General features: G+C 60.7%; 3 protein-coding genes across 10 annotated transcripts in view; 2 read left to right on the forward strand and 1 right to left on the reverse strand.

Moving 5' to 3' along the window:
- AMBRA1 (autophagy and beclin 1 regulator 1) overlaps positions 1-14,058 on the forward strand; it is a 183,384-nt gene extending 169,326 nt beyond the window's left edge. For 5 of the 8 annotated variants that reach the window (XM_045290837.1, XM_004708334.2, XM_045290839.1 and 2 more), the window contains 4 exons: positions 1,038-1,177; positions 6,766-6,858; positions 7,816-8,009; positions 12,561-14,058. In XM_045290837.1, coding sequence (XP_045146772.1) covers positions 1,038-1,177; positions 6,766-6,858; positions 7,816-8,009; positions 12,561-13,054 — 921 coding nt within the window. In that variant the 3' untranslated portion in view covers positions 13,055-14,058. Of the gene's footprint in view, positions 1-1,037; positions 1,178-6,765; positions 6,859-7,815; positions 8,010-12,295; positions 12,407-12,560 lie in introns of all 8 variants that reach the window. The other 3 variants (XM_045290836.1, XM_045290838.1, XM_045290841.1) reach the window with 1 other exon arrangement.
- Positions 14,059-15,986: 1,928 nt separating this feature from the next.
- On the forward strand, positions 15,987-23,713 carry CHRM4 (cholinergic receptor muscarinic 4). Its single transcript, XM_004708332.2, has 2 exons — positions 15,987-16,071; positions 21,217-23,713. Exon 2 carries the CDS (start codon positions 21,246-21,248, stop codon positions 22,677-22,679), a length of 1,434 nt encoding a protein of 477 aa, XP_004708389.1. The 5' UTR covers positions 15,987-16,071; positions 21,217-21,245; the 3' UTR covers positions 22,680-23,713.
- MDK (midkine) lies at positions 23,703-25,691 on the reverse strand. Its single transcript, XM_004708330.3, has 5 exons — positions 25,651-25,691; positions 25,313-25,389; positions 25,031-25,198; positions 24,722-24,883; positions 23,703-24,007 (listed from the first exon to the last, which is right to left on the reverse strand). The coding sequence occupies exons 2-5, from the start codon at positions 25,386-25,388 to the stop codon at positions 23,982-23,984; spliced, it is 432 nt and encodes a 143-aa protein (XP_004708387.1). The 5' UTR covers position 25,389; positions 25,651-25,691; the 3' UTR covers positions 23,703-23,981.
- Between the last annotated feature and the right edge of the window lie 13 nt (positions 25,692-25,704).

Raw genomic sequence — 25,704 nt, forward strand, 5'->3', positions numbered from 1 at the left:
GCATTAGGTCCTCATTTTTCCACTGCCTTGCCTCCATCTCTGATGGCTGTTGCTTCTGCAGAGCTCACAAGCCAGGGGACCTTAGGGGCTCCCTTTCACCCAGATTACAAGCCCTGGGTAGAGCGAGCTGCCTCCTGAGACACTTGCTATGGCAAGAGGTAGAGTGTTGGACATGGAAAGGATCCATTTAAGGCAGTGGTTCTCAACCTGTGGGTCACGACCCCTTTGGGGGGGCCGAATGACCCTTTCATAGGGATTGCCCGTCGTAACAGTAGCAAAATGACAGTTATGAAGTAGCAACAGAAATCATTTTATGGTTGTGGGGGTCACCACCACATGAGGAACTGTATGAAAAGGTCAAGGCATTTAGGAAGGTTGAGAACCACTGGTTTAAGGGGCCTTTACATAAGCTTGGAAGAAAGCGTGCCCCATGTGTTCAAGATTCCCCTCTGCCCTACTCTTTACATCTTCCTGCACCTTTTAGATTTTCTTAACAATAGCAGTTTTAATGTTGCTTTTAATTAGATGAATTAAAAATGTTCTCTAATTCTATCGCCCCCCCCCCTTCCGCCCCCCTATCACCTCCAATTCCCCATTACTGTGAAGCACTTTAATCTCCATGGTAACGAGACTACCAGCCTGGGTTGGCTCTAGCTGGTTGGTCTGGTCAGAGGGAAGTTAGGGGCAGTCCTTCCTGGGATGAGGATGGTGGGGGAGAAGGTGTAGCCTTAATAGCATGAAATTCGAAGTGCTAAATGGTGCTGAAGAGTGGACAGCTAACCTTTCCTGGAGAAAAGACCACTTGGACTGTATGTTTCTTGAAGGAGGCCTGCCTCTACCAGAAAGAAGAGGCCCCGCCCTCCTCCCCTCCCACTCCAAGCTCCCATGCCCGTGACTAAGAGTCACCTGGTCCCCTCCTGTGCTTGACCTGCTTCCGACAGTACAAGGGGGTCTTGTTTCTCTCTGAAGCACAGGGTTCCTGGTAACCACTTGTTTCTTTCTCCCTGTTCTCTGCTCTGCCCTGTCTCCCTCTCCAGAGAGTGTTCAACGTCCTTTACCCCATGCCTGCCGACCAGCGGAGACACGTCAGCATCAACTCCGCCCGCTGGCTGCCGGAGCCCGGGCTCGGCCTGGCCTATGGCACCAACAAGGGGGACCTGGTGATCTGCCGGCCAGAGTGAGTGGTTGTAGAGGAGGCCTGCCGGGAGGCATGCAGCCCAGAGCGGGAGCCCGGGGTGGGGTGGGGCTGGAGTCTCCCAGGTGACAAAGTGTCACTCCTTACAGGACCCCTTGTCCTCCGCTGGCAAGGTTAGCGCTTCCTTCTCCAGGTCTCCTAAGGGTTGTGTGTCTCCTTGAAGCTAAGCTAAGGCATTATTTTCTTTCCTTCCGGTCCTTTCCTCCTTGTTCTCTGGTTTCCTAGTGATAGTAAAATTTGCCTGCAGGCAAAAGCATAGAGATCAGAGATTTAAAAAAAAAAAATCCTTTTAAAGAATTCAACAGGTGGCCTTAGGCGTGTGTAAATGCCATTGACCTTAACTTCAGAAATAACACTGGAAGTAGAGTATTGTTCAAACTCTAATTTGTCAAGCCACTGATCTCTGACAGCCAGGCTCTGGCTGTGGTTGCCAATCTTCCTAGCCGTTGGAAGCAAAATGCAAAGCACCGTTTACAATCAAAATGATGTTTATCTGTTCTAGGAGATAGGGGAGGGAGGAGAGCGTGAGGAGCCCAAGCAGTTCCTCCTCAAGTCCTGAGTTCATCCCTGGCCCTGCCTGTAACCTCACGGTGGGTTGGAGATCTACCCCAGCACCCGCTTACTTGAGACCCTGGGAGCCAGCCAGGCTTGTCGTCAATTTCCAGAGCCCGCCAGGTAGGGCGTGTGGTGCTCAGTGCATCAGTGCAGATCGGGCTGATTGCTGCGTGGCTGCCGCAGGGTGCCATCCCGCTAAATGCCACTTCTGCCTCCAGCCGCCCTGATGCCGACGGCTCCACAACCTCCTCCCGGTTGTTCTGCACATCACAGAGCTGGTGCAGCTGCTCCGGGTGGGGGGTGGGGGTTTGTTCTCCAGCAATTGGGTATCTCCATTATGCCTTTTCATGGGAACCTTGACTATCTTTCCTCGAGCGGGTTTGTGACCAGAGAGGTGGTTACCCTCCGGATCGCGAGAGGCAGTGTCCCAGTAGAAAGGCAGTTCTTAACTTCTTGAGACCATGCTGTGTGAGCCTGCCACTGTTACCTGAGGGTCTGTGTCCTCTACCACCAGGTGCTGGCTCTGCCCCTGCTGCCCTGGCCTGGCCACTATCTTAGGGTCACTGTCCTTGGGCCCGTGTCTTCTCTACATCCCCCCATTCCCGAGGCCGAATGTCTTCCCTCTGCCTCCTTCCCTAGGAATTCATCAGAAGCCTCTGATGGGCATCTTTGTCCCAGCAGACAGGACTCTGGACCCGAGTACACTCTTCCCAACACCGTCATTACCAGCCTCTCTCTCTGGTTTTGTGTCCGGCCTCAGCCAGTCCTCTCTGTCCCCACCAGACTCAGATGTGCTTTGTCAGAGGCCACACAGCAAAGCCCAGCCTACGTGCTGATGTGACTCACAGGCAGCGGAGCCAAGCATGGAGCTGGGCTTTGCCCCATTTGCTCGTCTCTCCCATGTGTCAGCTTCGGATCACACCGGCTCCTCGGGCCTTGGCCATCTTGGGCTGCCTCTGCCGTGAGGGTGCTGGCACTGGCACATGGAACATGGCATATCAGTGCCCACCACAGCCCAGGTGCTGTGGGGCTGAAGAGGGAGTAGCCAGTCTGTCTGCCTGGCAGCTGCTGTTGCTCCTGATCTCCTGGGCCTGGTCTGCAAGTGTCCCCACCTTCAGAAACAACTTCCTAGCGGCTGTGTAGACTAACATGGACACCTCTGGAGCCCAAGTTGCCCAGAGTGTATTTAGCCAGTCGTCTTTATGTGTGTCCAGTGTTTTGTTCTGGTTTGTTGCTATAGGCAGGGGAGACTGAGCAATAGACACCCCCCCACGCCCACCCGCCCATCCCCCCCAAGCCCTCCTAGCTCCTCAAGGACAGACGGAGGCCTCCAGCCAGTGCTCTCAGGACAGGAGCTGCTACGTAACCTGCTTTGCTTTAAAAACCCCTTGAAGATTCTGATGAAAGTGGTTGCCTCCAGAGGAAGTACACCACGCATGATGGAGGGGAGGGGAAGCAGCTCAGGAGCAGGGCCTCGTGCTGGAAGAGTGTAGGTTGGCAGCTGGGTCAGGTGACTGCCGCCATGACAGCAAGGATGTGTCCATCTTCCCAGCAGCCTTAGGCGGGAAGGCTTCCAATGGAGAACAAGCAGTAGGAGGGCCGTAGGCACGCAGGGCAGTTGTCTCTTTAGGAGGCAGCTGCCTGTCCCCATGTGACACGGGCCCCTGGCACACCCATTCCCAAGGGCACAGGATGTAGTCTGCCAGCTTGGCCGAGACTCCAGCCCTCCCTCACCAGCAGGTGGTTGTCTGCCTTTGGCCCAGCCCCAGGCAGCGGCATCCCCGAGTTTTGTGCTCCGCCCTGCTCCTGGCTTGTCCTCCGTTGTCTTAGCCTCAGCGCTCTCTGAGCACAAAGACGGGGACACAAGTCTCTCTCGCTGGTCTGAAACCCCACTTCACAAGACAAGAAGGCTGAAGACAGGATCTTCTCGCCAGGAGACAGGGGGCCAGGAGAAGGAATTCTGAGACTCACAGGGAAGACCACCACTGGCCCTTCAGCCCCTATGGAACCAAAGCTGCTAGAGTGGCCGAGAGTTTGGTCTGTCTCCCTGCCCTGCCTACTCTGTGAGGTGTACCTCCTCACTTGTCGCCACTCCTCACAAACCGCCAGCCCGGCCAACACCCCTACCAATAACCATGTTGGGTGTGAAATACCAGATTGGCCTGAGGGGGTGCTTGCTCACTTCCGGTTCCATAGAGCAGCCCGACAGTGGCGGAGCAGAGGACCAGGGAGTTGAGAGACTCAGACTCATTTCAGAAGAGAAGTAGGCCAGGCCTGTGGGACATCTGGCTCTGTGGCCAAGCGTGGGACTCCTGATGGCCCAGCTCAGTGGTTTTTTTACACGAGGGGCTGTCCCAGCTGCCATGGTCACCAGTGGCTACAATGAACCTCAATTGCCCAAGGAGGGTGAGGGCACAACCCACTGCCACAGACTAAGCCACGAATGCCAGGCCCCGTCTCTTCCCACGTCTATAGGAACAGCGGGGCAAACGCCGCTGTTTTCTCCAAGCAAGCACTTTGTGGTCCCAGCCTCTGTGACTAAATGAAAGAAGAATGCTCTCGGAGAGGGGGGGGCGGTCCCCCAAAGCTGAAGGGTGCCAGGAGTGGTGAGCACTAAGGCAGCCGGGTGGCTCTGAAGGGTGTCCTAGGGCCCCAGGAAGAGGCCCACAGTGAGGAAATGGTTGCCTTCATCCTGGTAGCACAGCTCAGAGATGCGGCCAAGGAAGCCAGGTGTTGAGTGGAAGTCCATGTGCAAGTCCAGCCGTGCGGGGCCTTCCGCTCAACCACATTCCTCTCTGTGTGTTTGCCTGGCTTCCTGAGAGCCCTGGCCCTGCTGTGACTTGGTTGCCCAAGAAGGAAGAAGCCAGCAGGTGCCAGTCTAATTGACAGGCAAGAGCAGGACAGAGACAGTGGGTTCAGGCTAAACGCTGCAGTCCCAGAGCTGGTGTTTGCAGCCTGTTCTCCCTCTGGTGCAGAGCCTGGAACGTAAGCCACAGCCCCGAGCAAGCTTGTCAATGCCGGCTGCACTGACCTCAGCACTGCATGCACAGAAGGCTTAGAAGTAGATCTGCTTGTGGGGGCAGGAGGAGGGTGTGGGCCTTTGGATGCAGTACCCCAAGACCCTGTGACAGGAATCAGGGCTCCTGGTCATGCAGCCCATGGTTGTTGCTGGGTGTGCTGTCACCCAGCTGTCAGCACTGGGCCATAGAGTGACAGAGGTGGGATTGGGCAGGGACCCACATGCATCAGAGGCTCGCTGGCAGCTGGCTTTTCATGGCCTCTAGGAGCCAGTCTGCATCGCAGGGCAATTGATATCTTGCCCTTTGCCTCACCCTTCGTTGAGAAACCCTCTCCCCCTTTGCCCTCAGACGCCCCTCAGCCCCCACAAGAGAGGCATTTCTTCCCTTCTAAAGCAGGTTTCATGCAGGATGCTGTGGGTCTTTGGTGCGGCTCTTCTTCCCTCACTCAACTCTGGGGCTCAGAATCTCGGACGCTGGAAAACGCATGTGGGTCTCCGCATGAAGTCCCTGGGCAGGACAGACAAACGATTAAGAGCACCACTAGTAGCCAGACCACCCAGAGGCACCTCGGAAGACAGGCCTGGGATCTGCTTCCAAAAGCCCACAGCCTTGAACACAGAGCAGTCCAGAGTCAACCTGCCAGCAGCTCATCACAGCTGCCACTGCCCCCTGTTGTCCTCCTGCTCCCTGAGGGACCTTCACACACTCTCTCTCTCTCTCTGCTTTCTCCTTTCTCTCTCCCCCTCCCCCCTCCCGCTGTACAGCTCCCGAAACTCCTCTTGCCCTGGCCATCTTCCTCCACAAACACAAGTTTCTCTCTTGCCAGTTCAGGAGGAAGACCCTGGTCTTAAAAGTGTGCATCCTGGACGCCGGGCCTGTGCCTGACCGCTTTCCTCCCTCTCTGCTCCTAGCTTACTGGTTCACCTTCTGTCACATCCCAGAAGAGATGGACTCAGGACACCCTCCCTAATCCTGTATCCTTAGCTTAACAAAGACAGTCCCCTCCCTCCCAGGTGGGGCATCACCACAGGCTGAGAGGTTAGAGTTTACAGCACAGAGGGGGGTGCACGTATGATGCCATTGGCAACACTAGCTAGCCCTCAACTCCTGCTGGCTCTCCTTTCTCTGCCTGGATGGCAGTGTGTGCTGTCATGGGGGCCTGGGCGTCTGGGTAACAAGCTTGTATGCACACCCTGCCAGTTTAGGCACAGAGCTGAAGGCCTGAGGGACCCTGGGCCATGTCCACGTGCACATACTCAAAGATGCCTCTCGCTGAGCCCTTGTCCACACCCCAGCCCTGCTGACTGGTGTCAGGTGATTCTATCTGGTGAAGAGTCAGGTGACTCTTCAGGAGGCTTGTGTTCTCTGACACCCCCACCCCCTTGCAGTGGTAGCTCAGGGTGGAAGGACGAGAGACCACTGCTTCCCTCTGGCAACTGTGAGTCAGGCAGGGTCTCCCTGCCAGGACAGCGGGCAGCCTGGGCCTGAGCTCCTTGGAAACCCACCAGCCCGTCGCTGCTGGGGACCTCCCCTCTGACTCTTCAGGAGGTCCTCAGCTCTGCTGCAGCCCAGAAAGCCTTGTCAGGGGCGCTCCCAGCCAGCCCTGGCCAAGGAGCAGCTGGTGTTGGGGAGGAGGAGGAGACTGGTCTTCTTGGCTTGGGGTGAGGTTTTCATGGGCTACAGGTAGAGTGAGACAGGTCAGGCCACGTGGAAGGAGGGATGCACCGTACCCCCTTGTTCCTGGAGCCTCTGTTCCCGAGGACCGGGCTCAGCCTGCAGGGACCACTGCCTGTGGCACTGCGCTCTTGGTGGGCCTCTGTACTGCTCGCTGGGCCTGCTAAGTTCCTTTTTCAAGGGCTGGAGAGGGAGGGCAGTGGGGAATCTGAGAGAAATAACTCTCAGGCTGCCAACCATGCCCAGAACCCTGCATGGCCTTGACATTCCCTCCCTCATGCCTTCCATGCCTTCTCCTCCACTCTCCCACATGATTTCCAGGGCCTTGAACACCGGCATTGAGTACTACTGGGACCAGCTGAGTGAGACTGTCTTCACTGTCCACTCCAGCAGCCGGAGCAGCGAGCGGCCCGGGTAAGTCGATGGGTGATGCTTGGACTGGACTGAGGCCCATGGGCCCCACGGCTACACAGCAGCTTTTGCCAGTGACCACATTTGAGCACAGAAAAGCAGGAAAACAAGACCACTGCTCTTGGCGTCTTGCTTTAGAATAAACCGGACTGCCTTCCATTGGGGCCATGGTATCAGGACACGTTTGAGCTAAAGAAGTCTGCTCTGTGGTCCAGGGAGAAGCTGTGGGTCACTGGGTGGTCAGGGAGGAGTCCTCTTCAGGGGCCAGTTAGAGAATAGAAATCAGATGACAATCCTCTTACTGTTTAATTCCATGGGGGTCTTTTGGGAGGTGGGGGTGGGGGGTAGGGTGGGCAGCAGATGAGCACCCTAAGCCAGCCTCTGCTTCCTGGAAAGACCACGGGCTGGTGGAAAGGTGGTGCCTGCATAACAAGTAGTGTGTCTGCTGACAGGAACCAGCCCCTGCTTCCCCAGAGGTCACTGCCTGAATGTGCCCACGCAAAGGGGCTACCAGACTGGGGTGGGACCATTCTCCTAGGGCAGCTTAGGCACCCTGTCTGCAAGGGGCCCTAAGAAGCCTTGGTTGAGAAGGATCTAAGGTGGACCTCATAAGATTCCCATTGTGCTTCCTCTAATGTAGAAATCTCAGGCCACTTAGAAATCCTGTCAGCATCCAGTTAGGAAGGACCGAGTAGAGGGAAGGAGGAAAGCCTCCCATGGAGTCCGGCCAGCAGCTGCCAGAAGACTCTCTTAAGAACAGCCATCTTCCCCTCTCCTGATGGCTTCAGCAAGTGACTGACTCGGCTGGGTTCAGAGTGGGTGGATGTGGGGTCTCCCATTTGGTCCCAGGGTGGGAGCTCAGCAGAGTAGATGCAGGACCCTGAGGTGGCATTGGGCCAACAGCTTTTCGTGAGGGGTACTGACCCGATCCCCCTGATTCACTCTGCCTCTCTCCCCCAGAACCAGCAGAGCCACGTGGAGGACAGACAGGGACATGGGCCTGATGAATGCCATTGGGCTACAGCCCCGGAACCCGACCACCTCGGTGACCTCCCAGGGCACCCAGACGCTGGCCCTTCAGCTGCAGAATGCTGAGACGCAGACCGAGAGGGAGGTCCAGCAGCCGGGGGCAGCGGCCTCAGGCTCTGGTGAAGGTAGGAGCGCTGTAGCGCTGGGCCAGAGGGACTAGAAGCATGGTCACCCTCCTGGGAGAGGCTCTTGGCCCCTGGACAGGACATTGCTGGTCAGAATGAGTCCCTCTCAGGTGGCTGGGCAGTACCCACTCTTTGGGGGAGTGTGTAGGGCCTTTCCCCGAGCTCACCTGCTGTTACCAGTGCTGAGCGGCGCTTGCTCGCACTTCTGCTCGGGGGGCCCATGGCTGCAACAGCAGCACTGGAGGCAGCGCAGTGTAGAAGGACTTGGGAGAAGTGGGCCCAGCTCTCTGGCTTTGGGGGCCAGTCACGGGTATTGCTGGGGGGGACACTCACGTTACCCTTGGCCAGGAGTTGAGCTGGCCCACCAGCTCTGGAACTGCCACTGGGAGACGTTTCAGGGGCTTGTTGGCGCTTCTGCTGCCCACGGCCTGGGCCGCAGCCCGGCACAGTGCAGCCCCTTCCCCTCGCCTGTCTCTCAGGTGCGGCTCAGCCCACCTCGCCCTGCTCTCTGAGCTGGTCTCACACTTGTAAGAACCAATTAGCACTTCCCAGCAGTGGAGCTCCAGCCACTTTGGAGTCTGTCAGCAGTGTGCTCAGCAGGCTGTCTTCACCCGGTCACTCTCTGACCCCTGCCTAGGCCCCTTGCTGGTCCCCGCGGCAAATAGCCACCCCTTTTCTCATCTGTGTGGGGCTGTTTGCTCAGAAGAGCCCGTGGGAGGAGGAGCCGTGGCAGGCAGGCAGGCAGGCAGCCAGAACACCATGTCAGCCACCCTCGTGGGGTGGGATAGAATTGTCCAAAGTTATTCCCTTCTGGTCTGGGCCCAGCCTACCGCCTCTAGCTGAGGCCCCTGGCTTTGGTAGAAGCAGCTGACCATGCCTGGCTTGGCAGTCAGTGCACCCTCCAGCCTTAGTAGGGAGATTCCTGGGGGCTCTTCTTGCTCCAGAGCAGCACAAGGAGGTCCCCCATTCTCTCGTGTGCCCAACTCTCCCTCACCGCCAGTGGGCAGTGAGAGCCCCTCTAGGTCAAGAGGGATGTGGGGTGGTAGGCGGAGTCATAGGTAGCCCTGTCAGCCTCTTACTGAGCCCCCACACAGGTCGTCCAGTGCACTCTGTCCAGAGGGCGACGGGACTCGACGCAGGAAATTCATCTGAAGAGGACATTGTCTGGGGAGCCTTCTAGAGGGGTGACCTTGATGAGCAGGAGCTGGCATGGGTGGCATGGGAGGCCTTCAGGTAGAGGGGATAGCATGGGTAGAGGTACCAAGTTCCATTGCCCAGCAAGTGGGTGTGGTGGCCATTAAAGAGGCCACCTCCCAAAGAATTCTTGGTGCTTGTCTTTGTTCCTTTTATTCAAAATTTCTCTAGTATCTCTGTGCTCGGACCTGCTTTGTTGCTAACATGCAGCCAAGCACATGGTGTTGAGTGCCGAGACGCCATCCTTGGCTGCAAAGCTGGGCTCACCCCCACTGCTCCTCAGCCTGGCCCCTGCAGCAGCAGGAGCTGTCCCTCGTGGTCAGTGCCGCAGTTGCTCTCCTCGTTTGGGTTAGCAGGGGCCGAGGGCTCCGTCAGGGAGGAGAAAGAAGCCAGAGCCAGGCAGGTGGTGGAGAAGGGAGGGCCTCCCTCGGTGCTCTCGATTCCTCTCCAAGTGGATGGCGGGCCCTGTGTTGCAGGGACCGACCGTGTGTTTGGACAGCTTGCAGGGCCAGCCCAGCATGCAGCAGGTGCCTAGGGCTTGTGTAGACTGAAGCAGCCCTGTGCCTCCCTCGGGTTGGATGCAGGTGCTAGCCCCCAGCTGTGGTAGAGGGTTGGGTGGTTTTTGCTTTCTGTAGTGAATTAGGTGACGTTTACAGAGCAGCTCATCCGTTTTCCATGCAACAGCCCATCTCCCTTTTGTTTCAGCTCCTTCCTCATGACCCTCTCGTAGCCCATTCTCCCCCGCTTCCCGTGGCTCATTGCTCCTCTTCTAGTCCTCTCAGCAGCTGCTCTTGAGGTGGCCCCTCGTCTTGGTGGGGAAGCCCCAGAATGAAATGCGGGCACGGGCACAATGAGAAGTTGCTGACCTCACCCTGGCACCCCCTGCATCCAGAAAGAATGGAACTCTAAGCTCTGGCCACAGAAAAGCTCACCTGCCAACACAAAATCGGTGCCCAGTCTTTCACAGATAGAAGCTTCTGCTGCCAGCAAGGAGACAGCAGAGTTAACCCTTGGCCCCCCAGCTCCTGGAGCTCAGAGCTCCGTCCTCAGCCAGGAGGGCCAGTCCTCAGTCCCCACGAGCTTTCCCTCCTGCACACAGCAGCGCAGCTGGGCTCTCTGGGCAGGAGATGGCCACAGGCCACCAGACACGCGACTCCAGTGCTCTGCAGAGGGGTCAGAATTCACATGTGGGGCCCCTGCTCCAAAGCCAAGGCCAAAGAGAAAGTGGACATGAGAGTCCTTCTCCCCCAGGAGGGATAGCATGTGGCCAGGTCCCAGGTGCCTTCTTAGGCCTGTAGTGCCTGTGAGCAGCATGGGAGCCCTTCTGTGCACCAGATATTCACCTAATGTGTGCGTGAGCAGGGCCTGATTCCAGGCAGGTGACATTTAGTTCCTTCAGGGGCCCACAGGCCAGCGGGGAGACCACAGGCACGTGGCCGACTGAGTGGTTCTGGCATGGGCCCACTGCAGCTCAAGGCCACTGCCCTGAGGCTACTGGGCCCTGACCAGGACAAGACTGCACTCTGGCTCAGTGTTGGGGATTTGGGGGGGGGTGGGGGGGGTTAGAAATAAGAGGGCCAGTTAGGAAACACTGCATGTGGTCATGGTCATGAGAGATGGTCAAGCCCTGAACCACCACGAGCAGTTGGAGGTCAGGAGACTAGCAGCACGCCTCTCTAGAGAATATCTCCCTCCTGGCCCCAGGGAGCCTTGCCTGGCTTGAGCAGCTCACGTGAAGGAGCACGTAGCTCCTAGGCAGAGAGCCCGGTGTGGGAGCTTGGTGCCAGCAGGCTGCAGGGCAGCCCAGGCGCTCTTGTGCACATAGAACTCTTGGAAAGCGTGGGGTGACTGGTGATGCGAATGTAGAGGTGGCCCCTGGGGCCTGCCCATGTTGTCTCCTTTGGCTCAGGATTGAAGTCGTGCCATTGCTGAGGCGCCCTGGTGGGTGCCCCCAATAATAGAAGGCCTTTCCCCAAAACAGGCATGCGAACCCTCAGACTCCCTTTCCTTCCCCTTGAACAAGCTGGGGGAAGCTTCAACACCCCTGTCCTAAGCTCTAAGGAGGTGGGCAGAGCAGGAAGGGGAAGGATCAGAGCAAGCACTGCACAGTAGTGCCCAATAGGCACTAACAGTCCTGGTCCCACGTGCCCCCAAAGCGTCCCACAGATGAGAAAGGAGACGGATGAGGGACTCATCCAGCCCATCCTTGGGAGCCTTGGTCACAGCAGCCCCTGGCCCTGACTGGGCTAACCAGTGGCCTGACGGCAGGACTGTGAAGACGGCTTCCAGCAGTCATGACTGAGGCCCAGCCCACACCTCGTCTCACTTCCTCTGCCCAACACTGTGCAGGGCTGCCCGCTGCCTTCATCCCAAGTGAAGGGGCCAGGGACATGCACAGAACAAGTCATGGGACTTGTCTAAGGGTATGCAGCTCCGAAGCGGCAGAAGTGAGATTTGAGCCAGCACCTTTTCTGCTAGCCCCCAGGCCTGGAGTGGCAGCCAGCTCTCCAGAGAAGGACACGACTGTCGGCCTCCAGGCCTGGGAGAACAGTGTGTGGGAATAGCTGGTGAGAGCTAGTGGCTACTGGGAAGAGAGGGAGGAGACGGAGTGCCTACTAAGGACCAGTTAACCAACCCGGCTTCCTCGTGGGCTGGAGCTCAGGGCAGAAGTCCGATGAGTAGTGCTGAGACACAGGGAAGTGCGGATGTGAGGCAGCACAGACCTGGGCCTTTGGGCCCACATGCTGGGGGTGGGGGGCAGGCGGCCCACCTCCCACTGCAGGGCTGTGGGACTGAGTTGCTCAGGTCGGGGCAGGTGGGGGTGATAGGCAGCTGCACTGGTGGGGGGCCCCTTCCTCAGCCTTCTTGCCTCCTGGCCTGCTTGTGCAGAAGGTGCTCAGGAGCACCTGGGAGGTTCCAGCACCTCCCCACCCCCCCCACCCCCACTCTGCCTCTTTCCTTGGGGCAGAGCCTTGGCCAGCTCACCCATCCTGAGCCAGTTGCCATTGAGGTTCGGACTGCTGGCCAGTGTGTCAGCAGAGCCGGTTCCATCGGGTGTTTGCAGAAACTGATCTCCTGGCCTTTCTCCCTAGGTGCCCCGGCAGATGCCCACCTCAGCTGCCAGTCAGTAGCTGAGCACGTAACCACTGAGGCCACCCAGGGGCTCCCCGGCCCGCTAGACCCAGGCTGTCCCGTAAACCAGGGTCAGTTATCATGTGAGGGGCTCCCTCTGGCTTTGACAAAGCCTCTTCTTCTCACCATGGGGGGTTGTCATCACTTTTTATCCCTGTTTGTAGCCCAGCGCCCCCCTGCCCATGCTGTAGCTCATCGCCGTTCTCCCCACTTTGCCCCTTTCAGGTGAGGGCTCGGAGATGGGCGTTGGCGGCGACGATGCGCTGAGCAGGATCCAGCGGCTGATGGCAGAGGGGGGCATGACGGCAGTGGTGCAGCGGGAGCAGAGCACCACTACGGCCTCTATGGGCGGCTTCGGCAACAGCATCATCGTCAGCCACCGTATCCACCGAAGCTCCCAGACGGGTGCTGAGCCTGCCGCCACCCGTGCTGCCTCACCCCAGCCCTCCACCTCTCGGGGACTGCTCCCCGGGCCTGGGCAGCTGGTGGAGCGAGGCCTGAGCCCTCGGACAGCTTCCTGGGACCAGCCTGGGACCCCAGGGCGGGAACCGCCCCCACCACCCCTGCCCCCTTCCTCCCCCATCCCCACCCCTGGGCCCCTTTCCAGCTCTGAGGGACCAACCCTGCACTGCGACCTGACCAGCAGCCATCACCTTCCTGATGGCAGCAGCAGCAGGGCGGACACTGCCAGCCCTGGTGGGGAGCCGCGGAACAGGTAGAGACAAGTGCAGGCGCTGGTGCCTCCCCTGAACCGCTGAGCAGAGACCGGACCTCACAGCTAACTGGGAACTGTACATGCGGAAGAGCTGCTGGCTGCGTCAGGGAGCAAAGGAGACGGGTGGGGGGGTCGAGGGGTCTGAGTCAGTGGGCCTATGGCAGTCGACGGGCAAAACCTGCCTGGGGGACGAGCCTGCCAGGCCCAGAGCCCTGGAGGGCCACAGGCTGGGCCCTGTGTGACTGAGGAGCAGGTGATGATGTCAGCCTTAGCCTCCCTTCTAGGAGGTGGGCTCTAGAGACTCCCTGGGGCAGAGTGCCCCACAGCACGAGCAGGCCTCCTGATTCTGGACAGAGGCTAGTGGGGCAGCAGGCCCTGACCACCTCTTGCCTGGGCAGAGCCACCAGGAGCCCAGGAGTGGAGGAGGCACGGCTGTGTCTAGAAACCACCTCCCAGAACCCCAGCGTCTTTGTCACACCACACAGAACCACAGGTTGCCTGGGTGGGGTGCCCAGGGCCTTGCCCACAAGCCCTTCTGCACTTATTCCGAGGGGAGGGACAGCAATGGGCTCAGGGTGGGGTTCAGGGACAGTGGGTGGGCCCTCACTCAGGAGTGGGGGGTGTCGGCTGGCCCGCGCCCGGACTTGTCTGCCAGCTCCCCACTCCCCTCAGGACCTTGCGCAGTACCCGTGGGGGCCCAGTGTTACCCTGTACCTGGCCACAGCCACCCGGGGCTGGCAGCCGGGCCTGGATAAGGCAGGACTCCGGGTCAGAATGTGAGGTCTTGTCTGTGATTTAAGGTGTTGCATGTGGAATCTTGAACTGTACGTGTAGTTTCTAGTGGAGAAAATCAAGGCTCTGATTATTTTGTTTTTAGTATGAAAATGTGATTTCGTTTCTGTTTGTAACTCATCATAGAAACCTGGTGGTGGGAGGAGAGGGGACGGTCTGACTGCTGATGAGGGAGACGCCAAAGAGCCCCATCATTAAAGTGATGACGTGCCCCTCGCCTGGCTCCTGTCTTCCCTCCCGCCGAGGATGGGTGGGGGTGGGGCACTGAACTGAGCTGGAGGCCTTTCTGGCCCTGCTGCCACCTTCGCGTCACACTGCTTGCTTCTCAGGACACCGCCACCCCCTGCTTCCCTGGGCCTTCCACAGCCTGCAGGCCTGGAGGGAAGAAAGAAATGTAGCTCTGTCCGAAAAGCCGGTACCCTTGACCAGGCTTGCTATGCTGCAGGCGTTTCCCAAGAGACACTGTTCCCTGACTGTCCCGGTCCCCATTTCCTTGTGGCTTCCATGTGCTGGCCCTGCCCAGGGGCCTGGCCTTGACCCCTTCATATTTTAAACCAAAAAGATAGGGTGGGGGGACATCTGCCTCAACTCCTAGAGGTGTCTGTCAGAGCAACACCAGGGCCTTTGCCAGCGGCAGGTTCCTGAGCAAGGCGGGGCCCTGAGAAGACTCACAGTTGGGCGATACTAGGATTTTCCAGAGAAATTATATAACGGTGCACTCCGGACTATGAAGACATGTCTGCCAGAGTATGAGTAACCGGATACCAGGAACCCAGGGCGCAGTCTGGTTTACCCTAAGCAGGAACCCCTCTGATGGTAAGGTCACATCTCAGGCTGAGTGCCTAGCACTTGCCTGAGCTGCTTAGACTTCTCCCAGAACAGCTGGCTCTCCAGGCAGTAAGCTCAGGATCATGGCTTCTCCACTTCCTTGGGGAAAAGGGTGTGGAGCAACCTTGCGGACTGTTGGCAAAGGTGCCTAGCATGCATACCCACTCCTGCCTTGAGGGATGTGCAAGGTGGGACCTATGAACCTGCTGAGCCCCAGTCCGAGCTGCTGCTGCTGGGGCGCCGGAGGCCAGCCTCTCCTTTGAGGGGCTCCACTTCCCACTGCCCCAGCCAGCCAGCTCCAGTCCTGAGGTTGGCTCTGCACCACCCAGCCCTTGTTCCAGGTCTACTGAGAGGCCTCTTCCGCCTGAGATACCTGCTGCCTCCCCCACCCCCACCCCCACCCCCACCGTGCGCACACACTCTGAGACCCCTCCACACACCCAAAGTCGAACCCGGCGAGGCAGACCTTGACTCCTTCCTGCCCCTCTTCTGCCACCCCTGCTCGGTCCTGTGAGTGTTTCCAGGGGGAACACTTAAGAACTAGCCTTCTTTAACATTGGTGCTCAGAGTGCTGGGGCCATGGGCATGGAGCCCTCGGCTGGCCAGGCGGAGCTCTCCGAGGTGCTGAAGCTGCCCGCGCGCCGGTCCGGGCCTGGCGTGGTCACTGCCCATCCCTGTATGGTTCCAGCCCTAAGCCCCGCCCCTTGTGACCTTGGGGCCCGAGCGGCGGGGCGGGGCGGCCAGTCCAGAGCTGGAGCTGCTGTGTGCTCTGCCCTGGGCGTCCCTCTTCTCTCACCCCTGCCCAGGCCAGACTGCTCCGACAGCACCCCTCCCCTCGGGCCACCGGGCTTCTCCCGACGGACAGAACCAACCCCACTTTATGGTCTAGACTCGGGTCGGGGTCAAGCCCTTCCGGACCCGCGTGAGCCCCCGAGGTCCAGTGTGCACGGAGAGCGAGCCAGACGGGGCTGCCTGCCGGCTCCCCACCCCCACCCTCCTGCAACGCCGTGGCCGCACGATGCCCCCGCCCCTCCTACCCCCTCCTTCGCCCACCCCTCCCCGGAGGAGCCCTCGGCGACCGTGAGCTGTGCCCCTGTGCCGGGCAGGAGGGGCGGGAGCCCAGCGCCTGGGTCCCCGACGTCCCGTTGGTGCCCCCAGCGCGTCGCCGCTGGGTGGCCGACCCGGGGCGGGCGTCGCGGCCCCACCACGATTGGCTGCTTCCCCGTGACATCACGCGGCTCAGGGAAAAGTGCGAGCGTGAGCGCGAGTCGGAGCCACAGCGCCGGGAGCTGCGGGCGGAGCAGGGGCCGCCCCTCGGCACCCTGTCCCCGCCCCCGGCCAGGCCACCCGGCTGTCCCGCCGTCTGTCTAGTGCCTGGGGAGCGGGGCGGTGGTGGCGGCGGTAAGTGACTGCAGCCGCGCGGGGGCGGGCGGCCGGGTGGGGCAGATGGGCGAGGGGCTGCAGGACCCCCGAGGCCCCCAGCAGGTAACCGCCGCCGGGGACAGGGAACAGAGCCCAGGGTCCCGGGGAGGAGCGCGGAGCCCGCCACTGCAAAGGGAGGGCCTCGGCGGGGTGCAAGGCCCGGGGTCCCCAGGCAGCTTCGCCAGCGGCGCCTCGCTCAGGAAAGGCTGGGCGCCCCGGAGGTTGGAGGGTGCGGCCCACACCCCCTTGCTGGCCGTCGGGCCGGACCCGCGTTCCTGGTTCCCGTGGCGGCCCTGCGGGGCCGCCGGGCTCCGCAACCCAAGGATACCCTTTCCCGCCGCCTCCCCGCCCCCCAGGCGCGCTCCAGCCCCCTGGGGCTCCCGGGGCTCCAGAGCCCCGAAGGAAAGCACCCTGCCATCTCCAGGCACCTTCCCCTACGACCCTCTTCTGTTGCCCGGGCGCTAATCCCCGAGGTCCAGCGGGAAACCCTAGCCCGGGGCAGACCTGGCAGGCGCCCCGCGCCCCCTCTCTCTGTCCAGAACTCCCAAGTCTCCGTTCGGAGCGAGCCCTGGGACTAACACCTGAAAGCCGGGAAGGACCTGCGCCCCAAATCACCCCTCGGCACCCGCAGTCTGCTCTGCCAGCTCGTGTGTGGCCCAGGAGAGGGGGCCGCCAGCATGGGAGATGGTGTTGGTGCCCAGAGGCTGCAGAGCTGCGTGCTAGGGCCCTGGGGGGGGTGGGGGTGGCGCTGGAGCCGTCAGGGCCCCACCAACTGTGACACGAGGGAGACGTGGACGGGCCCCCCTCGAGGTCCAGGAGCCCAGGGCTTGAGAACCATGTGGCCTTTGTGGCCAAAGTGCGCCTGACCTGCCTGTGGGGAGCCCAGTGAGAAGTGGGGGTGATCCCTGTTAGGGGTGTGCTGCCTGCGCACGCACGCCCGCACGCCCTCCCGAGAGTGGGCGCCCTTTGGCGTTAAAATGCCACGGAACAAGGGCACGCTTCGTTCAGCGCGGTGTCCCCGCACGGTCAGCCAGGGTTACTCTCAGAGGCCCCTCGACAGAAATCAGTCCGAGGCTGCAGCTTTGGAAACCTCTGGGAGCCCCGTAAACACCTGTCCAAGGTCATTAGGGGCCCGTCGCGGCCGAAGGATACACAGGTCTGTCGGCCTGCTCACGACCTTGTTCCACCCACAAACGGACCGCTTTCGCTGGGCACCCCCTCCTCCCGCGGCGCTAAGTTCTGTCTGGTAGCGGTGTCGGGAATGTGACCTGCCAGGCACGGCACGGCCGCGGGAGCATTTGCTCGCGCGTCCAACCCCATAGGTGCAGCCCGCCGAGCTGGGCGCACCCCCAGGTCACAGCTCCCTGGGCCTGCACACCCATGCGCACGCAAGTGTCCATCGGGCGCGGGCCTGCTCACGCGCACCGGGCCCCAGGCGTGGCCGCATACACGCACATTCAGGCAGCTACTAGCGTCTACTCCCGCACCCCGGCAGTCACACACAAACAGACTGCCACTGGTGTTACGCCCACACGTTTCTCGCCCGGTGCCCTGTAGAATCCAGGCGCAGTTAACTTTCCCTCCGGGGAGCCCCGCGAGGGGCGTGGGGCGCGGCGGCGACCGCGGGCTGGGCGGGGCCAGGGTCCCCACGACCCTTGTTGAGGAGACTTTGCCTGAGGACTTCTTTCCGGGGTGGCGGGGGGCTCCGTGGAGGTGAGGACCGGGGAGTGGCGGCCGCCAGCTCCAGGTGTGGAGCTGGCACCGGGGACCGATATCGCCATCTAGTGGCGCCCACAGCCCCCAGCCCAGCTGCGCGCTCCTCCGGGCCTGGAGCCTGGAACGTGCCAAGGGGGCTCCAGTCCAAATACCAGCCCGCGACTCTGACTCGGGGTCCCAAAAAGGAAGCCTGCGCGGGGAGGTGTGGGGTGCGACGGCAAGGAGGTCCTGCATCATGCTGGCGACCTCTTCAGAGTGGAACTAAACCTCTGGGAGCCAGCGGGTCCCTGACACCATCTGTAGCCCCCCCCTTAGCAGAGCCAGGAGGTTGGAGGGACATAAACAGGTCTCCCCTGAGAAAGCTAAGGAAAAGAGCAGCCCCGGACCCTCCGCAGCCCTCACTGATCACCCCCCAGCTGGGTGGCATTGAGGGAGAACTGAAGCAGAAACATCCTTGGCTCCCCAGGAGCGCTGCCTGGCCTCTGAGTTCTAATCCTGCCCTGGGCCGGTGAATTAAAGGGACTCTGGTTTGCAAGATGGAGCAATTCCATTTTGCACACACAGGTGTTGGAATTGACAGGACAGCAACCAGCAGGACTCTAACAAGCAACTAACAGAGATGGCTGCCTTTCTGTGTCTCTCTCCAGACACTGCCATGCACACAGCCAGCAGTTCAAACCATCAGCAGCTCCTCTGGAGAAAGCCTGAGCTTTCTACTCCCATAAACAGCTGCCCGCTCAGAAGCCCGCATGGGCTTGCTATGAGTCAGCATTGACTCGATGGCAGGGAGTCTGATTTTTTGGTTTGGTCTCCAGATAATCTATATAAAAAGCCCAGCGGGACTCCTGACTCACAGTGAACCACTCAATAAACAAGAGCTCCCGCTTGCCAGCTCCACCCTGCCTGCTTCTCAGCCCCAACTTGTGTCCTGGCTCTAGGAGCTAAGGCCAGGCTTCCGTAGGCTGGCTGGCAGGGTACCAGAGCAGCCTGGTCGGCTGGGGGCTGCAGCCTGAGGCACCATTTCAGAGGCTGGGGAGTGGGGGGTGGGGAGGAGGGGGGCTGAAAGCCAAAGCTGTCAGAGCTCCTGGGAGAAGGTGGTGGGGTGTCTGGTCTTTTTGCCCTTGACCCCGGTGTGACCTTGGAGTGGCACCACTCTAAGTCTCTCCATGAGCTACCAGGCCGGGAAGCTGCGGCTGTGGTGGTGGAGTCAGGTCCAATTTGGGGGTCACCCCAGCACCCAGCTTCCACCTTACATTTTCATGCTTAGACCCAGTAAGTTTAGGTGCCCATCGAGGCCCATAGATGCTGGGGAGGGTGGTCCCGGGCCAGGAATCCCTTTTGCAAAGGAGAACGTGGAGGAGGTGAGTAGTGTCTACTTGACTAATGGGAGGACCCAGCCCCAGGTGGCTGGCCAGCCCTGTCGTCACTCCACAGGCATGGGTTCCTTCCCCCAGGCCCACTCTCCCTCTCTCAGCCGTTCATTCTTGAGCCCCCAGGCTGGTGCAGCCTGGAGGGCTGTGCTGCCCTGTGCGTGTGTAGAGATGCGAGTGTTGGCGGGTGTGGAGGAAGCTGGGCCGCTTACTGCTTTGGCAAGGCACGCTGGGCGTGGGCCTCCTCACGTGTCTGTGAGAGGCAGGGGGAGGGAGCCCAGCGAGGCCGGGTGGTTGGGTGGGTGAGAGGACAGCCTGGGGGAGGGGCCTGTGCCAGGAGGACCCCTGTGAGCCCCAGCTGGGTCTCAGAGGTGTGTGCTGTTGGGGTACCCTAGGCTTCCTCAGAAGCAGCCCTCTTCCCTGAGTGTGTGTGTGTGGGGGGGGCATGCTTTTAACCCTTTGGGTTCTCAATCCAGGCACCGCTTGGCCCTGGCCCTTGGGGGCTACGGCGGCCTTCAGCAGCTGCCGGTTCTGCATGCAGGACCTTGGTCCCCAGGAGCAGATGGAGCTCCAGCCAGAGCCCCCAGCTCTCACTGCACTAGCCCCTCCCCCAGCCCTGGTGTCGGACTCAGTATCTCCCTCCATAGGCGCCTTCCCCCAGGCTCCCCTGGGGCCCTCTGTCCTGGGGAAGCTTCCCGTGGGATCTGCTTTCTGGGGCTCATGGGCCATCTGGCTAAGTCTGTAGCCACAGGACTGCTCTCCTCCACACTCACCCCTGCCGGCATGGAGCTGTGAAGTTTGGTCAGTGGGTCCAGTTACTGAACATCGCTGTGTTTCCTCATCTCTCCCCAAGCCCCCAAACCGAATGCCACCCCACTGCCATCACTCAAAATGACCCTAGAGAGCATGGCCCAGGAGCCCTGGTGGCATCCTGGGTTACTTGTGGGCCTGCTGACCAAAGGGCCACGGTTCACAACCACCAGCTGCTCCCCCGGAGAAAGACGAGGCTTTCTGCTCCTGTGATGACTGGCAGTCTCGGAAACCCACGGGGGCACTTCTGCCTGTCTTCTAGGGTCACTGTGGGTCGGCACTGACCCCATGGCAGGGAGTGGACGATGGGACGCCTGAGTCAGAATGAGCCGGGCAGTGCCTGCTTCTGGTTTTGGTTTGAAATAGGTGCCCTGTGGAGCAATGGACCACTGAATCTGTCGGACACACATGAGGTTGGCTGTTCCTATAAAGCCTTGCCAGATGGACAGTCCTCCTTTGCCCTACAGGGTCTCTGTGTCTTGCAGTGGGCTTGACCGTGGGTTTTGAACACACACCCTTATGCCACTGGTTTTGTCCCTAGTGCCTTTGGTCGGGGCTGGAAAGCAGGCTCCGCTGGGGGCGCTGGGTTCAGAGGTGACTGAGCTAAGGAATGGCCCTGTCTGGCAGCCTCCTGCCCCTCAGCTCCCTTGGTGCCACTCACACTGGCCCTCTCCATGCCTCTCCCCCACCTTGGGCCTTTGCTCTGGCTGGGCCACCCTCTGCCATGCCCTCCTCACAAGGCTGCCTCCCGGTCACCATCCCGAAGGCTTGCCCGTGAGGAGCCCTTGCCACCCTGGCCTCTTGGCTCACTGCTCACCAGCAGCCTGCCTTATTTTTCTCTCTGGCACTTGGTTAGATATTAATAAATCTCTCCTGCACTATTAATATTCTCTCTGGCACTTTGTAGTTTCTAAATCACTTGGAGAATGTGTTGCTTGTGTGTTTGTACGAGGGATGTGTCACCCGCTCTGACTGACGGTGGCGTCGGCAGAGGCAGAGTGGGGATGGCGTGGGTCTCATTCACTTCTGGGACCCCAACACCTCGTACATAGTAGGTGCGCAATACATGCTGAAAGGGGGAGCCAATGGAACGGGGTCCTCGGAAGTTCTGCAAGGTGACGCTAGTTCCTCCGTCACCGTCACCCTGACTCGTTGGTCCCCCCCTCGCTGCCCCTCTAACCCGCCGCTTCAGTGGCTCACCCTTCTCTCTCTCTCCTTTCTCCTCCAGACACTGCCCGCCCACTCCTGCTCACCAAGATGGCAAACTTCACACCAGTCAATGGTAGCGCTGGCAACCAGTCTGTGCGCCTGGTCACGTCAGCCCACAACCGCTACGAGACAGTGGAGATGGTCTTCATTGCCACGGTGACAGGCTCCCTGAGCCTGGTGACCGTTGTGGGGAACATCCTGGTGATGTTGTCCATTAAGGTCAACAGGCAGCTGCAGACGGTCAACAACTACTTCCTATTCAGCTTGGCATGTGCCGATCTCATCATTGGCGCCTTCTCCATGAACCTCTATACCGTATACATCATTAAAGGCTACTGGCCGCTGGGGGCCGTGGTCTGTGACCTCTGGCTGGCCCTGGACTACGTGGTGAGCAACGCCTCTGTCATGAACCTTCTCATCATCAGCTTTGACCGGTACTTCTGTGTCACCAAGCCCCTCACCTACCCAGCCCGCCGCACTACCAAGACGGCGGGCCTCATGATCGCCGCGGCCTGGGTCCTGTCCTTTGTGCTCTGGGCGCCGGCCATCTTGTTCTGGCAGTTTGTGGTGGGCAAGCGGACAGTCCCTGACAACCAGTGCTTCATCCAGTTCCTGTCCAACCCGGCGGTGACCTTTGGGACGGCCATTGCTGCCTTCTACCTGCCCGTGGTCATCATGACGGTGCTGTACATCCACATCTCACTGGCCAGCCGCAGCCGGGTCCACAAGCACCGGCCGGAAGGCCCCAAGGAGAAGAAGACCAAGACCCTGGCCTTCCTCAAGAGCCCCCTGATGAAGCAGAGCGTAAAGAAGCCCCCCTCGGGGGAAGTGGTTCGAGAAGAGCTTCCCAATGGGAAGCTGGAGGAGGCCCCCCCACCGGCCCTGCCACCCCCGCCGCGTCCGGTGGCCGACAAGGACACATCCGAGTCCAGCTCAGGCAGTGCCACCCAGAACACCAAGGAGCGGCCGCCCACGGAGCTCTCCACCGTGGAGACCACTGTGCCTGTCCCGCCCGCCCCTGCCCGTCAGCCCCGGGCCCTCAACCCGACCTCCAAATGGTCCAAGATTCAGATCGTGACCAAGCAGACAGGCAACGAGTGTGTGACAGCCATCGAGATCGTGCCTGCCACGCCGGCTGGCATGCGTCCGGCGGCCAACGTGGCTCGGAAGTTTGCCAGCATCGCCCGCAACCAGGTGCGCAAGAAGCGGCAGATGGCGGCCCGGGAGCGCAAGGTGACGCGGACCATCTTTGCCATCCTGCTGGCCTTCATCCTCACCTGGACGCCCTACAACGTCATGGTCCTGGTGAACACCTTCTGCCACAGTTGCATCCCCGACACAGTCTGGTCCATCGGCTACTGGCTCTGCTACGTCAACAGCACCATCAACCCCGCCTGCTATGCCCTCTGCAACGCCACGTTCAAAAAAACCTTCAGGCACCTGCTGCTGTGCCAGTACCGGAACATTGGCACCGCCAGGTAGGGAGGTGAGGAGCCGGTGGCTGTGGTGTGTGTTGGGGAGCCTCATGGCTTCCCTGCTGAGGTGTAGAGACTCGGAGGTGGGGACGGCTCCTCACCCTGCTCAGCTAAGAGAACGAAGTCCCGAAGACCTCGTGACGCTCTGGCCCGACCGATTGAGACCAGCTCGCTGGCTCACACCGTGGCGATCCAGCCCCAGGGGCTGCCTGGCCCCGCAGGAGCTGGGGGCACTGGCCTAGGTGGGCACTTGCCCACTGTGCCCTCAACCCCATCGACATGGCACCTGGCAGGGAGAAGGCCAGGTCCCCCTCCACGGCCCCGCCCCCACCCCCCTCAGGAGGGTCAGTCCTAGGAGCAGAGGCTCGGGGCCAGAGAGGAAGCCTGAGGAGAGGTGACGTACTCCATTCTGCTGTAATTGGTGCTTTTGGCCCCCTGCACCCCGCATGTAGCCTCAGCCCCCCCCCCCCAAATCCCACTCCAGTGGCAGGAGTCTTCCCTTTCCGCAGCTGTCGGCCAGGCTCTGGTTGGGGGGTACCCTGCAGCACGCACTCCCCACATGCAGGAGGAGAGCTGGTCATGGGACCCACGGGGGTCAGAGTTGACCGGCAATCCTCTGGCCTCTTCAGAGTCCCCAGAGAAGGAATGGGGTGCTTCAGTACCAGTGTGGGGGCGGCAGGCAAGGTAGCCCAGAGTAGATTCTTCAAGATTGGCCGTGGGCTGGACCCAAAGACCTGTGCCCGGGGTGGGGCTATGAGGAGAGGGGCCCCAGCCCCGGGAGAGATGAGGGGTGGTGGGCTTCACAGAAGGGGGCAGGGTGTTGCCTGGTTCAAGATTCAGGAGGGGTCCTGGGAGACATTTCCACCATCACCCATCCCTGCTGATTCCATCAGCTGGAGGTACAAAGCCTCAGCCCCAACATGGTTGGTTCCCCCTGCCAGCCTGTCTTTCTCCCCATGCCCCCTCCACACACACAATTCCACAGTAAACTCCCAGGGAAGGGGCTTTTGTATATTAAAAAAAGAAAAGCTTTTATCGGGACGGAAACGGTTTATTTGTTTCTTAGTAATGGCGCCATGTGGGAAAGTACAAAAGGTTGTGGGGAGCATGTGTGAGTGAAATCCGTTTGGGAGGAGCCTGGAGCTTTCCAGAAACCCTGGTCCTCTCCACTTGGAGTGTGGGGGTGGGAGTGTGAGGGGCAGGGGAAGAGGCAGGTGTGATTGATAAAGCTAACGAGTGGGACGAAGGCACTGGTGGGTTACATCTCTGGAGGGGCAGGCCAGGGGGCGCTGGCACCCAGACCTGGCCTCTAGTCCTTCCCCTTCCCCTTCTTGGCTGTGAAACAAGAGAGACACACCTTGTTAGTGGGGCTCAGGGGACTCCGTGGAGACCCAGGGATGCAAAGCCCAGACAGACCCAACTGGACAGAGGAAGCTCTGCCCCGGAGTGGTTCTGGATGTGTGGAAACACCCCCACCAGCTGCTGGGACAGGGGCCATTGCAATGCCCCCACCTCCCCTATCCGTGGGACCCAAGGCCTCTCTTGGGACTAGACAGTTCAAGTCCCAGTGGCCCTTGCAACAGTCACCTGAGAAGTGGCTGGTTCACCCCTGCCCTGTTGGTTTTTCAAGGCTGGGGGCGAGGAAGGAGCCACTGGAGGGGACACCTTGATCTGACCTGACCAAATGCTCCCTCCAGCTGGGGACAGGACAAAGCCCAGCCCTCAGGGGACAAGAGGAAGGAGCCACTGGAGGGGACACCATGATCTGACCTGACCAAATGCTCCCTCCAGCTGGGGACAGGACAAAGCCTAGCCCTCAGGGGACAATTTCCCAGGCTCCTCTTTGGTTTGGCTTAAATAAGAGCCTTTTCTATATTCCTTCCCACTGGGGCCAGTGAGGATCTGACATTTTTTTGGGGGGTGGGCACTTTCCCACCTGCCAGGACCCAGAATTTCAGGCTTAAGTATTCCCTTCATAGGTGTCGTCCCGGGGCGCCCCCCCCCCCGGGGCGCCCCCCTCCCCGCAGGGAGCCCATCCCCTTCACTGACCTTTGGCCTTGGCTTTGGTCTTCGGGGTGCAAGGCTTCATCACGAGAATGGTGTCCTGGCACTGGGCGTTATACCGTGCTTTCTTCAGGGTGCCCTGGCGGGCCTTGGTGCCAGTGCCCCCATCGCACGCCCCCCAGTTCTCAAACTTGTACTTACAGTCGGCTGAGAAGAAGGCTGAGTTCAGAAGTGGGGCCACCTGGGGCCTGCCCGCTAATACCCCCGGCACCCTTCCTCCCCCAGCCCTCCCCGCCAGCCTCTTCCGCAGGCTTCCCAGCGCCCAGGCCCGCCTTTCGGGAGCGCCCACCTCACCTCCAAACTCCTTCTTCCAGTTGCAGGGTACTCTGCACCGGATGCGCTGAGTCTGGGTTCCGCAGGTGCCCTCGCGGAAACCCACGCCGCAGTCCTTGCTGCTGGGGGTGCAGGGCCCCCAGGCCCACTCGGCGCACTGGCCGCCCGGGCCGCCCTTCTTCGCCTTGTCTGCAACACGCGCGCAGCAGCGATTAGGGCCCGGGCGCGGGGCGCCCTCCGCCGGGGTGCCGCGTGCTCCCCAGGCCGCCTCCTAGCACCCCCTCCCCTGTACAGGCCCCTCACCTTTCTTTTTGGCCGCCGTGGAAGTGAGTGCCAGGAGGGCGAGGAGGGCGAGGAGGAGGAAGGCTCGGTGCTGCATCCTGGAGGGAAGAGCAAGGGTCAGCGCGCCCTACGGTCCTCCTCCGCCGGGACGCCACGTGCACGGCTCTCCTAGCCCACGACCCCCACTCTCCAGGCCCCCAGACCCGGGTCGCGACGGAGGACGGGAGGGGACCGCCGCGAGCCTCGGACGCACGGCCGGGGGCTTCTCTCGGGGTGGGGGATGCCTCGGGCCCAAGACCCCCACCCGGCCGCTGTCCCGAGTCGGCAGTGGCCAAAGTCGCCGTGCCCGGAGCACTCACTCGCTCACTGTCCGCGATGCTTAGCTCCCTCCCGGCTCCGGCCCGTCCCGCTGC

This window comes from Echinops telfairi, unplaced genomic scaffold (genome assembly GCF_000313985.2).
Source record: "Echinops telfairi isolate 266 unplaced genomic scaffold, ASM31398v2 ScPeMD7_60;HRSCAF=208, whole genome shotgun sequence".
In the NCBI taxonomy this organism is placed as follows: domain Eukaryota; kingdom Metazoa; phylum Chordata; class Mammalia; order Afrosoricida; family Tenrecidae; genus Echinops; species Echinops telfairi.